Source organism: Mugil cephalus, chromosome 10 (genome assembly GCF_022458985.1).
Source record: "Mugil cephalus isolate CIBA_MC_2020 chromosome 10, CIBA_Mcephalus_1.1, whole genome shotgun sequence".
NCBI classification, from domain to species: Eukaryota; Metazoa; Chordata; class Actinopteri; order Mugiliformes; family Mugilidae; genus Mugil; species Mugil cephalus.
In genome coordinates, this window is record NC_061779.1 from 17,450,862 (window position 1) to 17,468,305 (window position 17,444).

At 46.8% G+C, this 17,444-nt stretch overlaps 1 protein-coding gene across 6 annotated transcripts in view; it reads left to right on the forward strand.

The window, feature by feature from the left end:
* Positions 1-781: 781 nt before the first annotated feature.
* reln (reelin) overlaps positions 782-17,444 on the forward strand; it is an 84,899-nt gene continuing 68,236 nt past the window's right edge. For 3 of the 6 annotated variants that reach the window (XM_047596116.1, XM_047596118.1, XM_047596117.1), the window contains exon 1: positions 783-1,371. In XM_047596116.1, coding sequence (XP_047452072.1) covers positions 1,116-1,371 — 256 coding nt within the window. In that variant the 5' untranslated portion in view covers positions 783-1,115. Of the gene's footprint in view, positions 1,372-17,444 lie in introns of all 6 variants that reach the window. The other 3 variants (XM_047596114.1, XM_047596115.1, XM_047596119.1) reach the window with 2 other exon arrangements.

A 17,444-nucleotide genomic window follows, 5' to 3' on the forward strand; every position in this document is an offset into this window, starting at 1 on the left:
TCCGCCCCAAAAAAGGAAAGTGCGCGATGGGGATATGTCAGACAAAATACTCATCCGTCATTTGGCGGACTGGAAAGAGGGACAGGGTTAATGTGGAGCGGAGCGGTGGCGCACGCTGCTCTGACACGGGGGAAAAAAGTTGGAGAATCTTGTGGAAAAGGAGATTCTGATGGAAAACCCATGAAGAAAGCAAGAAGGAAAACAAATCCGAGTACTTCTGAGGATGAGAGGAGAGACGGAGAGGAAAAAGGAAAAAAGAGGGAGATTGTATGAGGGGAGGGGGACCGAGCGGGAGAGCAGCAGAGGGAGAAAGGGAAAGAGAGGGAGGTGAAGAAAGCTTAAGAGGGAGGGAGGAAGGAGGTGTGATAGTGGGTGGGAGAAGAGACAGTCTGGTGGATGGGCAAAAAGACAAAGGAAAGAGAAGGGAGTGAAAGGGATCTGTCAGAGGGCTGGTTAGGGATGAAGAAACTAACAGATGCATGGAGATAAGACAGCCAAGGTCTCGGGAGAGGGATACAAGAGTGCACCGTGGAGTAACGCAGTGGTTTAGCGAGAGGTAAAGAGGAGGGGATAAGAGAGGGGGAGAATGAGATTAAGGAAAAAGGCAGAGTGATAGACTGGCAGAGAAGAGGGAGGAGAGAAGAGCTGGATGAGAGAGAGGAGGGAGGCCGTCTTGTAGAGCGCACACAGCGCGCGTGGAGCTGGTGTTAGAGCGAACGAGAGGCAGAGAAAGGAAGGGAGGGAGGGTGGGAGGAGAGAGGGAACGAGAGGGAGGGGGGGTGAGGTATTTAAACGCCGGAGCAGGACAGCACAGGCGAAGCTCTGAACTCCCCGAGAGTGGAGGTAGGACAGGGAGAGGAAGCCGAAGAACAGAGTTCCTGACAGCTAAGCCCACACATTCACACACATAAATATTGCACATACAAACACACACACACACACACACACACACAAAGACGTACACACCCTCACGCAGCCACTTTTGGACTTTCGACTCATCTGTGGACTCCAAAACCCGTCCTCTGGAGCTCTACCTGTGCCGTCCTTGCTCCCACTCACCACTCTCTTCACCTCTTAACCTCCGCTCCCCTCGGCACCTCTCGTGGTGAGGGCAGATGGCCACGGCGAGGGCCTCTCTCGGGGGTGCTTTGGGCTGTGCCCTGCTCGCTCTGGTCCTGGGGAGCAGCAGCAGCATGGATTTCGGGGCGCCCCCCGCGAGCTTCTACCCCCGTTTCAACCCTTTCTTCTTCCTGTGCACCCACCACGGGGAGCTGGAGGGAGCCGGGGTCGCGGAAGGCGGGGGAGAGGTGCTTCTCACCTTGCAAATCACGGGCAACCCCATCACCTACACCCCTGGACAGGAGTATCAAGGTGAGCACGCCTCCTGTGGTGTCCACTTTTTTTTTTTTTCTGCATGGAAAAGGGATCTTTTGTTTCAGCTTTTTTTTTTTCCATATCAATACTGAATTGATCCGATCGTAAATGTTTTCACTCAGTAAATTTCACAGCCAGTGTTGTAAAAATAGTGACTTTTTTCTTATTCTACAGTAGTTTTCCTTTTTTCTTTTTGAAAGAATTCCACTTTGATATAGCACATGGAATCGTGCGATAAATGTTCTTTACATAAAACGTGTTTCGCGTCAAGATATGAAACCACGGTGCAGGTGTTTTGCTTCACACATGAGATGCCGCTGTGGCGCGCGCATATGGGAGAGAGCGCAGTTTCTGGCTGTTGTTGGAAAGCAGCATTTATGTAACTGTAATAAGTAGTGATGCTGAGTGGGACTCCTCTGATCCTCGTGCTCCGTGTGTAGGTGGCTTCTCCACAGGACTCGCAGCGAGATCCCGTCAGCTGAATGGGAGCGAGCGAGTGTGAAAACTGCTGTCGGACAATCGGAGCGCCTCCGAAAAAGATGCTCAGACGGGCAGAAATAAATAAATTAGGAAGTCTGTGTACCGTGCATAGAGAGTGCAAAGAGACAGAGATTAATGTTTCCCACACTGATGTGCTGGCACCTGATCCTGGAAAAAAGATCCCCTCTGACCTCCCACACTGCGCTCGCTGGCTCTCAACACTCACTTAACACAGGGGACAGTGACCCAAACAGGCCACCACAGACTGACTGAGGTCACATTCCCATGCAGCTACCCTCTACGCTGAGAGTTGGATGTATACACAATTTAATTTACCGATGATCCAACTTCCTAAATATACATAATTTCTGTGTACGTTGTGCGCATCGTAACGTAGACGTTGTATTTCAGCTAATCTGATATTGCAAACCGTGGATTTATTACACTGCTCTTCCGCTCGTAACAACTGCGTTCCATTATCGTGGCAAATAAACCTCTTCATTTCAAAAAGGATACGGGCAGCGGAGTTTAGTGTAATCGTACACTGAGAGAAAAGGATGAGTAAAGGCCGGGGAAATCAGAACGGGGAAGGAGAGGAGTCTGGAAGGAGCAGTATTATCCTGTGTCTGAAAATAACAGCCCGGATCAACCCTTCAGTCAAGCACCTTTTAACTGGGGCTGGGCTTGTAGGGACGGCGGGTGGGGAGAGATTTGAATAACTAGCTGGTGGATGGGAAGGATAGAGCGCGCACGGAGAGGTTTAGATAATTAGCATTAGAAATGTGGTGGACTGGGAGGAGGAGGGAGAGATTTAAATAGGGCCGCGGCTGGGATCGGATGGAGTAGGGGGAGATTTAAATGACGATGAGGGGATTGAGCAGATAAGATACCAACAGCGGGGGCTTTCCTCTGTCCCATGTTTTGGCACTTGACAGTGGGTCATTGTTAGATTTCTTGGGTATTGACTGAGTTTGTGTGGGGATGGGAGGATATAAATGGCACGTGAAATGTCTGCTGTTGGTGTTCTTAGTTGTGAAATCAGGAGCCACCCCAGTCTCTTTTCCACCTCCATCCCGTCAGACCTTGACGGCTACGTCCACGCGTGCACGTTCTCACCACGGCCGCCGACAGGCTCATTGTGGCAAGAATCTGAGGCGGATTGAAGGCTACATGTACAGGAGGTGGACCGAGGGTGGGCTTTTATCTGCCTGCCGCGCTGAACGCAGAATGACAGAAAATGATAGAAAGGGTGGAAAAAAACACACAAATTACACGTTCTAGTGATGTGGTGGAATAGGCAAAGTGTGATTGTTCATTTCTGCAAATGAGCTTTTGTATTTCAGTACGCTCCTTTTTTTTTTTTTGGTTTAATCTCAATTGTTATTTCTCTCTCTCTCGCTCTCTCTCTCATTGCCGAGCATTAGTTTTGGATTACATTTGGTTTAATCTTCTAAAAGCAACGTGTGATATAACCACTGAAAGAGCTGCGTGTGGAAATGGGGGTGGAAAGCATTAGAGATTCTGGCCGTTTGGTTGTTGAACGACTAAAGAAAAAAAAAACAGAAGAAAGGCCGCGAAGGAGAGATGTTATTGGCAGCGGTAGGGGAAGTTAGGAAAGGGAAAGAGACGGATGACCCCTTAGAAAAGAGACAGGAGGTGAGTGTCTCAGAGAGCGACCTCGGCATTCAGCGGAGAGCGTGAGGAAGGTTCTGTGTGGCCGTACAGTAATTGGGTTTCTGACCTAACCTCACCGCCTCTTGCATCTCCTGTTGCTTTTGAGTGATAAGACCATGTGTGGGCAGCGGGCTCTGTATGTGTACGTTGCAGACAAGATTGCTGTATTTAGCTATCAGGATGAAATGACCAAGAGAGGCTGTGTTACTCACTGTGAAATGTTTAAGTGGGTGGGTGTATTGGCCGGGTCAGAGTGGACAAAATGGAAACAGAAACGCTGTAGAGACTTTCTGCACCGCTGGGAAACAGAGGGGGAAGAAATGAAAAGATTTGTGGAGATTTGTGCGCTCGCATTCAGACTCTAGGGTCAGTACTCGTGGCGTAGACCAAACACACCGATGCTGCCCACACACAACCTTATCTCTCAGAAGAGAGGCAGAACCAAAACGACGTAAGGTCACGCTGGGATTTGAGCCCGTCCTCTAAATAATCAACCGGCTCCTTTGAACCACTTTTGCTACACTCAGGAAGAAGCTCTCTATTCCGGTAATGTCAAGGCATTTTTTTCATTTTGCGTCTGACCTCTTTTAACACCGCTGTGGGAATGCGAGACGGTCTCCATACAGCAACCGCATGTTTATAAGAAGTAACATCACAATACAAAACCCAGAGTCCCGTTTCTAAACACAGTTAATCAGAGAGTACTGTTTTTCATTTCTGTCGTTTCTCGTCACCCCGCTTTGGAAGTCAAACATGTTCATTTTGACAGATGCGCGGCGTCATTAAGGAATAACGATGACATAGCAGTGGGAGAATGGGAAGAGACCGAATTTCACAACAATTTCTTTATTAGAAATTGCGATGGAAAAGGTTGGTGAGGTAATGGAATGGCAGCGCCGTGTCCTTTGAAAGTCAGCAGAGAATAGCCAGAAAAATGGAGGTGTGTGAGCAGAAATGGGGCCAGCAGGATTGATTGAATGTCTTTGTATGTTGAGATGTTTGGACCATTTTTCTGTCCATTTCATCGCAGTTCGCTCTAGTGTTTGTGCGATTGTGATGAGCGCTACAGCTGTGTTTACAATGCCAGTGCATTCCCGACAGTTTTGTTTTGTGTCAGTTTTGTGTTTACGGCGTTGACTGCTTGTATGCACATCATTTGCATATTGGGCAGAGTTGTGTCGAGTGTTTCTTTATGCGGGGGTTACTGATTGTCATTGTAGAGCAGTGAATGAGCTACTCGCACAAACCTCTGCCGAGGCGTGTAGGCTCAGGTAGGCAACCTACTCCCTTTTGCCATACGCAGTGTCCTTACATATTATCAAAAGTAATTTTCTGTGTGTTTTAGCTGTGTGTCTTTACTACGCTACCACAATAGAAAAACAAAGTAAAGAGACACAGGGGAGCTGTGTGGAGAACAAGTCAACAGCACAGGCTGAAACGGCCATTACTAATCTGTCAATGGTTCCTACAGCAGCCAATGTTTCATTGAGCTTTTCATGTGCAAATGATTGAATAGGCCAGAAAAACAATCAACATTTCAAGGAGATTTGGACATTGCCACTAAATGGCATTCTTAATGGGAACTTGGAGATAAATTCATCCCCACGAAATACCATCAGCTCATCCCATGATAACCTATCAGATTAGACGTTGTGAATTACTCCAGCAGCTCTCCTGCCAACCACCAGAAACAACTCCGTGTGCTTTCCAAAGTGAAAGGGGCCATTATCTATCTGCAAAGTTGATTACTTGTCATGGTTGGGGGAGTTTTTCTGGGAGTGTGCTGTTGACTGATGTATGGAGAACAACAACCCAGTCATATGTTGAAGGTCACACACACACGCACATTCCCAGCAGGGCTGCAGAAAAGCAGATATTATCTTAACGTAGACCAGGTCATATAAGAAAATCCACAACAAGTTGTCTTGCACAACCTTAGCGCCCATCTTTGGTTTCACCGAACATAATGGCATCAGTCTGTCGTGACTTCGGCAGCCGCTCGGATGCCATCGTCGCCTTCTGCAGCACTTAACCTCCGAGGAGACGGTTGAGTATCTTCTTTCCGACCTCTGACCATTTCCTGTTAGCGCGGCATTGTTTAGTGCTCTGTTCCAGAAGAGATTAGATTTGGCTGGTCTGCCGACCGTTTCTGACCACCTCCGACTCTGTGCATCTCAACTGTAGCATTTTCTGTCTGGCCGTTTAAAAGACCAAGAAAGAAGTATTCCTCACGGTGCGGCGGGCATTGGTCGGTGAACCTTTAAACGGCCGTCCTAGTTTTCATGCAGACATCCAGTTTAGGGGAGCAGGGACGCTGGAAACGCGGGCAAGACGGGAAAGAATTGAGAGGCGAGAGGCTAATGGTTTAATAGGGCTCTCTTGTGAGCAAAGGAAAAGCAACATGCGGGCAACTCTAGCACTTTGGAGTGGTCCAAACCGGTGCATTCATTAGCTTCTCAGCCCCTCAGCCTCTCTGCCTCCTGCTGCTTTGTCTGAATAGGTCACTTCACTGAGTAGGGAGAAGTGTGTCAAGTGTATTACTGTTTGTATGGGCTTGCTGGGTGTGTTTGGGTGTTCCATCTTTGTGGACACTGAATGATGAACCATTTAAAGACCATTGTGTCCTCCGAGATATGCCAGTTTCCTTTATATCAAGGAGCAGATGGGCGAGAAATGAGAATGGATATTCATTGGGAATCTTCCCTTTGTCACACATGCACGCCTGACCATGTGCACAGCACTCATCGCTTAGTGGGTGATCCATCATGACATGGAGACAGGTCAGATGTTCCGCTGGCTAAACACAAATGTCCTGATCAGTGGGCTATTATAATTCGTCGGGTTCGATGTTGCAACAGGATATGACACGATAACATGAGCAGAAGGCTGATATTTTCCTCCTGTCAGGTGCTAAATGGCTGTGTCAAGATGTTTCCACGTTAATGAGCTTTTATAACGTGCTGTACATAGCAATGACATCATAAGGATGCTCTGAAAAACAAAGCAACGGACACGCTTCTCCGTCTCCGCCTTTGTATTTCCTCATAAAGGGTCAGTGAGTGGCAGCGGCTCAGCAGCAGCGTGTTCCGAGCCGTGATGGCTGAGATGGCCCAGATGGCACCTATACGCCACATTTCTAGAAATGGATTTACCGCAGCAAGAGCACGGAGAATCCTCCTTATAGATAAAAGTTACATTGTTAGCCTCCGCCCGGCTGGGGCTGTAATGGTGCCAGCATGGTGCCAGGTGTGGTAGAGAGAACTAAAAATGAATTCAGTGAGTGGATTTCTGCAAGGCAGAGGTGCGTGCGCCTGTGCCAGCCTTATCTGGGCAAGCGGCAAGGAGCTATTACATTTTTTATTTTCAATTTCCTTAACAGCTTCATTTGCCAAAACAAGAAAGCTCTTAACAAGCAAATGTGAGTTGTGTTTGAGTAACTTCCATGAGTGGGTAGACGAGTGGCTGTAAGTATTTTCAGGATGTTGGAGTGTGTGCTGGTCTGTTGGGGGTTTGCCTGATTTGGAGTGCCTCTCCGTTGATAATACAAGCTGTGTTTTGCAGAAGCTGGGCTCCTGCTGTCCTGGTGTGTACTCGCTTGCTGCCGTTTCCCTTGTGCCTTTTTTTTTTTTTTTTTAAGTGAAGACATTTGCATTTTAGCACCGACATATTCTCCAGCACCAAGTGCGATGATATTATGGAGTTTCACGCTCAAAGCACAAAGTATTTGGAAGCGCTCCTGTTAGTTATTTAGTGGGTTATAACAGAAAACACTCACAGCATCGGTGCTCTGACCCTACCGCTGTCACTCATGGGATGTGTGGTGATTTTCTTTTGTTTTTTTTAACAATAAATGAAAAATCTGAAGAGAAATGCGCATGTTAATCAGCCTCTCTGGTCTCACATCTGTGACAGTATTGCCTGGCCAGCTTTAACCATTGCACTGGAGGGCTATATTGCTGTAAGGCAATGTCACTTCATGAAGACCAGTAATTGTAAATGAGTCGATGAACAAGGTGAAAAAGAGGAACTGAAGGTAAAATGTTCTGTGATGCCATTAATTAAGTTTTTTTTTTTTTTTTGTACCCGAAATGCTGTTAAATTAATTCCCCATTGTCATTACAGGACATTGATGTAATTTTTTACCACCCCGTCTATCAAAATAACGGACAAGAAAGCTGAATGCAGCCTCTGCTCCAAATGGAACAGATGAGTTTCTGATGCAAACTAAACGAAATCCACCAAAAATTATTCAGGCGACAGAAGTGGATCTTCCAGCGGTGTAATGATCTCGAGCATAGCACGGCTTGGTGAAAGAATATTTTGCCCAGGAGAAAATTAAAATTTCCTAGTCCAAAGACCTCTGGGATTCCATGGAGAGAGAAAAAAGTCAGCTTGTTGATGCCTCTGTGTGGAGGAAATGAAAGGTTTGCTGGGTGAAACATGGACGAAGCTTCTTACCACAGTTGTATCAGAAACACGTGGATTCATTTCTGCATGATAAAGGATAGATTAATAAATACTTTGGATTATTTGACAGATACGTTATTTATCAAGAGGAGAATTCAATGTCCAGTAGCTTCATCACGTAGAAGCAGATATGAAAGATGTACAAGTTATATAATTATATAACAAAGCGTGTAAGAAATTACACAGTAGTATCAGCAGTGACCACAGTCCAGTTGGTTCCAGTTGGGAGGCGTTGTAGAGTCTTATGTCCCGAGGGACAAACAACCTCCTCAACCTGTCCCTGGAGCAGGTCTTCACTGTACCAGAAAGCTCTTTTGTGTGGAATATGTCTCCTTTCTTTTAAAAATGCTGGTTGCTTTGACATTTTGGACGTCAGCCTGGTTGTAATATATTTGTATAATGTGTTTAAAGTGCTGCTTAAGTGTCCAAATGCTTTTTGGGGTCACCTTATACAGTATATCGGGGTCTATGGTTAACCATAATGAGAACCAGAACATCAGCTCGAAGCCCACACAGCTGATGGTGTGAGTTTACATATCAACCACACGGTATTTACTGCTGCTTCTTTTTTTTGTTTTCAACGGAGAACACAGACGACACACCCTTCTCCACTCTATTTAAAGTATTTTTTATTGGCACATTAAAGTTCTCCCCTTTCCTCTGCCTCTTTGATGTTTCCTTTCAACTTACAAACAGGTTGTAAATATAATTACAAAGTTTTTTTTTTTTTTTTCCCTCTTTCACAAGGCTCAGATGAGGTCTGCACATGACATTAAGAACTCTCAATGTCTATGCAAACTCATGCTAATGTCCCCATACTAATTTAGCTCGTAACAATGGACCAGTGTTCATTCTCCTTGAGGAGTACCCAGTGGCTCTAAGCCGGATTGGATGCTCCGGTCGCTCTCTTGGGGTGGTTTCCCAACCGGTGTTGATTGGCATGTCAGTCTCGCCGATGGCCTCTTCCTTTTAGAGGGTGGCGGTCCTGTTGGAGGAGGATTGCGTACCTCCTCCTCCTTGCTCTGGATCCTCCTCCTGGCAGCTTCATTGAAAGAACTGTAATCCCTGCTTGGGGGGCAGCGTGTCGCCTGTGCTGATAGCATTCAGAGGGACTTGTAGCCCTCCAGTGGACCCACTACAGAGGAGGCGGCGTGATGCAACTGGCTGGGTGCTGGGCACACGGCGCGTGGCACAAGCGGATTAGCCCCGGCCCTACCCCCCATTCAGCAGCAGCCTCCTTCAAACAGCCAGGCCCACTATGCCCAGAAAGACACGGCAGGCTGGCAGAGGCAGATTACACATCCGTGCACACGCACCAGCTCCCCTGGAAATTCTTAATTTCCCCGTTGTTGCCACGTATCAAACCCCAGACCTCCGGCCTCTACACGTCCACAACCGTTGATATATTCAGATAATATCACTTCTTCTGTTGGTTTATCAGAAAGATTTATGAAATGAGACTTAGTCTCTTACCTGCCACCGATTACATCTGTTTCATTTGACCGAAACCACTCCTCATAAATAAAATCCCCGTGCAAATGCGATGCCAATAAACCAGTGAAATAAAACGGTCTCTCTCTGCCATGAGTTGCCCAGCGGAGCGGCGTGTCTTGCACCTCAGCGGTGTGTGATTGTTCCTTGCTTGTCAGGGAGGTTGGTATTTGGCAGCTGAAATCAGAAATGATCAGAATAAGCGAGACTCGCCCGCCTCACTGTACTCGAGGGAGAGTGACAGTGTAACGGGCAGTGTTGCTTTTTCTGGGGAGATTCATGTAGATGTAGCATGTGTCTTATTCGCACCTCACCACAGCCCACCTCTGGAGATGTCAGTCCTGTTTATTTTTGGGATATGTTAAAGAATTATCTTTACCGTAAGACAAGTAACGCATGGGTTACAGTAAATTATCAGGAAAATACGTCCACTCTCACCTTTTTATTTAGAGCTATCTGCGCAAGATGAAGGTGCTTGAGAGCTGTAGTAGGAGCAGATGGGACTCAGAACAAATAAATTGTCATCAAGAAATCCTCAAACTGGGGTAGCTCTGCCAAATACAGGGAAATATGTGACAAGTTGCTGATTTACTTGCAAAAGAAGCGAGTCAAAACATTACTGCACCACAAATGCGCATCCTGCGTCGTAAATCCTGGGTCGCAACAGCCCAGCTACCTATTCAGCACACTTCAGCGCGGGCCGCTTCGTCTGAACACAGGCGGCGGGTTCGACTCAACGCATTTGTCCGTCACCACGAGGCCGCGGAGTGATGGAGGTAAAGACAGAGATGAGAAAGGAGAGACGGTGGGAGCGTGACAACGTTAATTACAGCAATGAGTGCATTCTCACCAAAGCCGCGCTGGTGTGATTAAGACTTGACGTCGGGGGGAAGCTCTCCGCATTGATCCACTGGCAGTAGAGACCATCTAGTCTTTCATTACAACAACCAGCTTTTAATTAGAAATCAATCTTTCCCCTCTGCTCCGTGCAGCCTTCCTCCTCCACCACTGTGCCACGCTCCCTCCACCAAACGTTCGTACCCAAAAGCCGCGGAGGAATGTCAGACTTTGACTGATGTCCGTACGTTTTTACTTAGCTGGCCATAATCTGTAACTTTCACGCCAAGAAAGAGCAGGGAGCGGAGAGCGAAATAGTGAGGCGCTTCCTTTCCAGCTCCCGGGACGTCTTTGAGCGCTTTCAAGACTTTGCCAAACCGAATTCAAATTTACTGGCTGGATAATAGTTCATGTTGTCTTTTAGCAACATGTGTGTGCAATTATATATTTGCAGGATTAGCAACAGATCTGTAGGTATTTTCTGCGGAAAACTACTCAACACCAAAAGGCCCTGCATAGTCCATGGCTCATTTAACATCGACTGGGTTATTTTTTTATTGCCATCAAATCATTTATTTATAAATCAAGTTGACGTATGGAAACGTCATATGATTACATAAGCTAATACTGCCTGAGCGAAGGGTCCTTTTTTATGCTGGTTTATGTCCTACTTTATTTTTGATTTAGTTTTATGACGGGTCAAATTTTATATATTCTATTTATATAGATACAAACTTGTAACAGTGAAAAATATTGTGTAAGCAGGAAATAGTGAGTAAAGATGTCGTGGACGAGATATGGAGACGTACTGATGGAGTGGGGAATGTAACGTGAACCTTTATGTGAAGTGACAGTTCCATTATTCATATTAGAGCTATTATACTGTATCTGTGGTAGTGGGGACATGGCTGGGACGGCTGTCAGCCTAGAATACTGGAAGCATCTTTAGTCTGCATGTGTGAGTGTGCTAACAGGCAGAGCAGCTGTCTGGTTTGCGTCCAGATGTTCCCCAGAAGTAAGCATTCAAAACTAGGTTACTACTGTACATAACAAACAGGTAGACTCTTTGTGGAGTGACAGAGAATATGAAAAGAACCACTTTCCTTTTCTCCCCGGACAGACTGTTAGAAAATGACCCGTTGCCCGTGTTTGCATGTCTTTGTCAATTATGGTCCCGAGAAGGAATAACTGTTATATCGCTCGTATGCGGCCTTTGTTGTTCGTATGAAAAGCCGACCTTGTTTTACATCACACATAACAATCACTGCTCGACAGCGAGTGAGCACCGTGTCTTTTGCTGCTCACAGAGCGCAAACAGTTCAAAAGTCCACACCGATAACCCTCATTGATGAAAACTGCAGTTTGAAGTGTCGGCCCACGAGGATGGCTAAGACGAGGGCAGGTGCACCAGGTGCTAACTTACTTATTCTCTTTCATCTATTAAGCCTTGGTTCGTACTCCAGAATTTGCACGGTTGGAAATACAGGGATGGAAATTCAGCAAAAGGCGGCAGCGGGTCCTGCTGTCTGGTCTTTTGACGTGCATTATGAAAATATTCGCTTTTTAAGCAATTTCATCTCAGTTGGAAATAATACAATGGAAGCAACTCGTTTCATTTTAATAAAACATGACTGAGTGGCTCCGAGACATTGACATTTATTAGGTTTGGTCTATTCCTCTCTTTGAAAATGCAGACAGGTCTATGTTGTCTGTCCCCAACGACCAGAACAGTGATTAGATAGATAGATAGATAGATAGATAGATAGATAGATAGATAGATAGATAGATAGATAGATAGATAGATAGATAGATAGACCTGAGAAAGGCTGAATCTGACTGAATCTCTATGTAACACAACTGAGGTTTACCCAGGAAAGAATTACAGCCGGACAAATTTGTGTTGCTTTTTTATTTTGTTATGTACTTTATTTTCTAATGTAGTTTGAGAAGAAGAAGTTTGGTGTCAAGAGATACAGGTCAAAGAGGGAGGACCAACACTGTATTACCAGAATTTGCCTGCACACTTTACAGGTGTGATCTGGTTCTCACTCTGGTAACAGGTGTTGGGCGTACTGGCCTGAGGGACAAATATGCAGTACGTTTGTGCAGACTTTGGATTAATTTCACAGTCAGTGTTGGCGGCGTTGGCACCGACTAATTAAGAGATAATGGTGTTTTGAATGTCTGGCCCGCAGTTGATTTTGGCATAACAGTTTGAAAGAGGAACTTTGCAGAGTGTTGTAATGGGCATTTTCACCCCTTTCTTTTCATTATCATACAACCAAAATAATTATTAACTTAAGTGAGTTGAGGTCTCAAGGCCTTGGTTTGACAGATGCCTTCTGGGCAGGGCTCGCTCAGTTGTGAAGCCGTTTAGGGTCTGTTGGGGGGTGTTAGTGGTGGGACACGGAGCAGCTGTGAGAAGAGGATGGAGGTCACTGGGGTTATACCTATTGGCTGTAGAGGGCAGCTTGGCCCTCACTACCTCCATCCTGTTTCCTGTCAGGTCAGGTCCTCCTGGAGCTGGTGAGATGGAAGTAGAGTTAATCAACAATGTGTTAAGTGTTTTGTATGTCTCCATCGTTCTTTCAAAGCTGGCATACTAATTGTGTGTGTGTTTTTTTTTCTACGTATATTGTCACAATTCACGTTTGTGGGAGAGTGATGTGTGTCCTGTGCATGGATTGCGGTCTGGGTTTTTACCCAGTTCTTGAGGCTGACTGAGCTTTTAATGTTTCCTACATTCCTCGGATTTTCTCTCAGAGCGGCGTACGCAGTAGCAGCTCTCCTCTCTAACTTCCACAGAGCAAGATCAGGACTGTTTATATCCTCTATTTAATGAGTCTCACGTTGAACACGTTGGCTTTTGATAGCGCGTTCGGCATGATAGCATGTACAGCGCGGCTTTGATAAGTGAGCGAAGATGCTTCGGTCGTTAGGGCTGAATGGCTGAAGTCTTCTCTCTGTCTGCAGAACACATGGTGTTGATCATGAGGACAGCTCACTCTCCTGGCAGCCACCAAGCGACAGAGGGAAAGAATCATGGTGTTCCTGAACCCTGCTGCATTATAACCCTTTACAGCAACCACCAATTATGCATCTCACGCTGAACAGTATTCCCTCCGTGGCGAATGTTAATGTCGATGTGGATCTAATGCGTTTAAGATGACGCTTTTCATTGGCAATTACGCACGATAATGTCGCATGCTTCTTAAGGCCTGTGCTTGTCCATACGAAAGGGCTGTTGAAGTCGAAGTCCAGAGCCGTAACCTGTCAAAACTTATTGAGGGTTTCACAGCAGACACGAGCTCTGTCTGTGTGCAGTTTGAGGTTTTCTGTGCAATGAATCAATGAATAATGTTGAAAGCCCAGAGAGGTGATTTGCCATCAAAGGCATTCTTAGGTAACGAGAACTTGCCTTTGAGTCATCACAACATCACACGCTCCTTCACGTAATGTTTGGTTGCAAACAATGACGTCCGTTCTGTCACACAACTCATTTCGCTTTGTTGGTCAGTGGACGTGACTTCCCACCGGGGATGTATATTCCTTGTTAGTCCAACGTGAGCCTGTTAGCTCTGTGAATGTGCAAAATGATATGACTTGCAGATTACATGCAGATGGTGGAAATGGCACTCCCTAAAAAAAAAACAACAAAAAAAAACATAACCATAAAAACTCAAATCCTAGAGTCTGTAAGGTTTGGAAAATATTTACTGAGGACTCCATTTGTGGAGAAGAACTTACACACCTGCGCGTGCTCATGTTTAACCATTGAACATTGTATGCATGGTGCAAGAGTGGCACAATGAAGTGTGACTGGGAGGCAGATTATGTGTGAGGAACAGGATGCTTGCGACAGAACTGCCTCTTCGCTCCTGTTTTTCTCCACGGCTGTTGCAGGGGTGAAGCCAAGTTAGGGAGGCGGGCGGCGAGGCTTCGAATCCCCCTCCTCGGAGAACGGAGTGGAACCTCCGCATAGCAAGCGGGGCAAGGATCAAGGAACGCTTAGAATCTCTGCGAGTGATCGTGAAAGGACCTGTAAATTGCTTCCAAAAGATAAACTGCCTCCATTCACCGTGCTGCCAAACATGTTGTTGATGTTATAGTTAAGCGGACCTGTAGAAGCTCGGCGGCTGATAGGTCGTCTCTGATGGAGCGCTTCACAGCAGCAGATGGCGGTGCCAGCAGGCCAGGATGGTGCCAGAAGGTTACGCAATGGAATGATGCCTCTAAGACCTGACTCGAACGCCACATGACACATATATGTGCAGAGACACACTTCCCACACAATCTTCTGAAACTGTAGAGGGGCATTCAGACTTCAGCGGTTCAGATGTTCTGCGTATACTCGAGCTTGTTGTCAGTTTAAAGAACCAGTGTTTCCCTCCTTCCTTCCTTCCTTCCTTCCTTAGCGGCCTATCCTTCGCGGCGTCATGGTCAGGTGACTGACAGTTTGAACCGTTTCAGGAAGCTCACAGCGAAGTGGCACCCCGACGCTGGCATGGCCGTGGAAACAGATGGAACTATAGCATCCCCGCGGTCTGGCCTCCATTTCCTGGACATCTCTGGGGCACGTGTGTGTCTGCCAGTGGGATATGGGTCAGATGGTCGGCTATCTTTATCCAGAACGTTGCCAGGAAAACCTCCGACAGTTTGGAAAGCAAAAGGGCATCCTCCTGGTTCACTTGGGGGGGAAAAGGGGAATTTCATTGATAATGTACAGTATTCTACTATCTCTTAATTGTCTTGCACAAGTGACTTTTGTCATAAGTGACTCTTACTGCCTCGTGCTACATTTTAAGCCTTCAGCGTAACTACTGAATCAAATTTCGCTGCAGCCTCCTTCTGTTACCGCGTCTTTCCACTCGTAGGCATTTTATAAACGTTTCTCTGAGACTTGTGTAAGTACAGTAAAGGTCACGTATGTGGGTGTGGTGACGTCTGCAGCGTGTGTTTGTACACAAAGAGCAGAAAGGAGCAGTTCAGGCCGTGCCAGCTGCACAGGAAGTCCAGTGTCAGCAGTCTAGTCGACGGCGTAAGTCAGGTCTTCTCTTAGAGCTCCCGTCCAGCTCCGGTCTAATCCCCGGCCGTGCCTCGTTGCTAAGAATGAGCTCATGCCACCGAGCGTTGCCAGCCACGACACACAGAGCATGCTTTGCTTCGCCATAAGGAGGCATTACCGTTACTTTTAGGACACCGCTGGGCCCTGTTACGATTGCTCGCGGAGCATACAGTGAACCATTCATGTTGGTTTACAATTTGCAGCACGAGCGCCCGGTGTCTTTCACAGCTTAATAGACTTGTTTTCTGCTCGAGGAGTTGACCAAAACCGTCTTATCGCTCGCGGTCGCTCCCTCACCGTCTGTGCAGTAAATAAAGAATAGCTCACTCTCTGGTACAGGTGCGTTCATTTTCTGAAGGCAGTAGCACACCTCTTTGGGACCAGTGTAAAAACACGCTACTGTATAAAATTTTAAACACGCCGTCTTCTTCAAACACGTGGTTGTTCCCATGCTGGAGATGCTTTTACAGGATAAGGTAATGCGCTTAGGTGATGCCAAGAAAACAATGCAGAAGTCACAGGAAAAGCTTAACTGAAATATTAATCAAACTAATTCAAAGCAGGAGTCGGTGAAACCGAACAAGAAACGCAACGTTTCGCACACGTTTAAACTCAGACGGTAAATAGACTTTTGGATTTCCTGGCAATTATGCGCGAGATCATTTTGACTTTCGCAGAAGATTCAGTTTCCATTACCAGTTGGTCGTCACCGTTTGCATTCACTGTGCTTGTTGTGTGTGTGTGTTTGCGCGTGTGCTTGAGCTCTGAGAGACCAGCCACTGTGTGATTGTGTATTTTTTGTTGTGTGCTGGTACTTTGTGCCCTAACATTACTCCTGGTAGATGCGGAGAAGTGAAGAAAGCCCCAGGCCCATCAATAGTTGAGTAGCAGCACGGTTGTGTGTGTCTATAATGAGGCATACCACATCGCATCATCAATATTACATGCTGGCTCAGGGCCAAGAGATGTGCTCTTTGGTGTGTTTGAGTATAAAGTATGAGCTTCTGTACGCGGGCGTGAGTGCTATGCATACAGTCTAATAAGCGTTTGGCAAGTTTCTATCACTTGCAGGCGTGACACTCGGACCCAGCGCGTGTCTCACCCTGATCCCGACGCTGCGCTGCTTCAAGCTCGGGTCGCCGGTCATCAGGAACCCTGACCCAATAACTCGTTTTCCCACCTCCTTCCTAAACTCATTAGGAAACACATAACAAAAGTGTGCATTCAAACCACATAAAACACGATTAAAGCCGAGACACACTCTCTGTAATGCATCATGTGGCAGCCATAAAAGCTTTTTGGGCTTTCCCCCTTTTTTTCTGCGATTACCGCCCCTGCGCAAACGAGAGCAGAGTTTGCGCCAGCGCGTAATGAAGACCACGCCGCACACAACGAGTCCATACATTTGTGGACGTTTGTGTATGTGCGCGCATGATTTATAAACCGCAGGTTCGCTCTTAGAGCGGGGCGAAGCATGAAATTCCGTCCAGATGTTCGCATGAGAAAATGCCGCCCCGACACCTGCTTTGTTTACACATGAACAAATCATCACACACACAAGGGCGCGCCGAGCAAACACACGCTCGCAAACACAGAACCCGCTAATGTGTCGAACGAGGCTGTCGGTAATAAATTTCACCCCCATTCCCGCCTCGTGGCTCCGCATCCCCCTCGGCCAAGCGAACGGTGCTCAGGAATGAAGTATGGACGAGAATGTTAAAGGCTACCATCAAAGGCCTTCCTTTAGATGTGCGTGGGTGTGTGTGTGTGTGTGTGTGTGTGTGTGGTGATTGGATCTGATCTGATCTCATCTGATTGGCTCATCTGTCTGATGCGTTCCACAGGCGAGCGGGAGAGGGGGTGTTAGAGGCTTGTCTAAATAATTTAGTTCTTGGATTGGTATTGATCAGGTAGCGCTGCTCTCCGTGGGCCACTCCGCTACATCGCCTCTCCAGATCCCTCTTCGACCCCGTTCCCGGTTTCTTCGATTGTAACCTTGTGCCCCCCAGCTTTTCCCTCCCCTCCCCTCCCTTCTCCCCCCACACACAACCTCCAC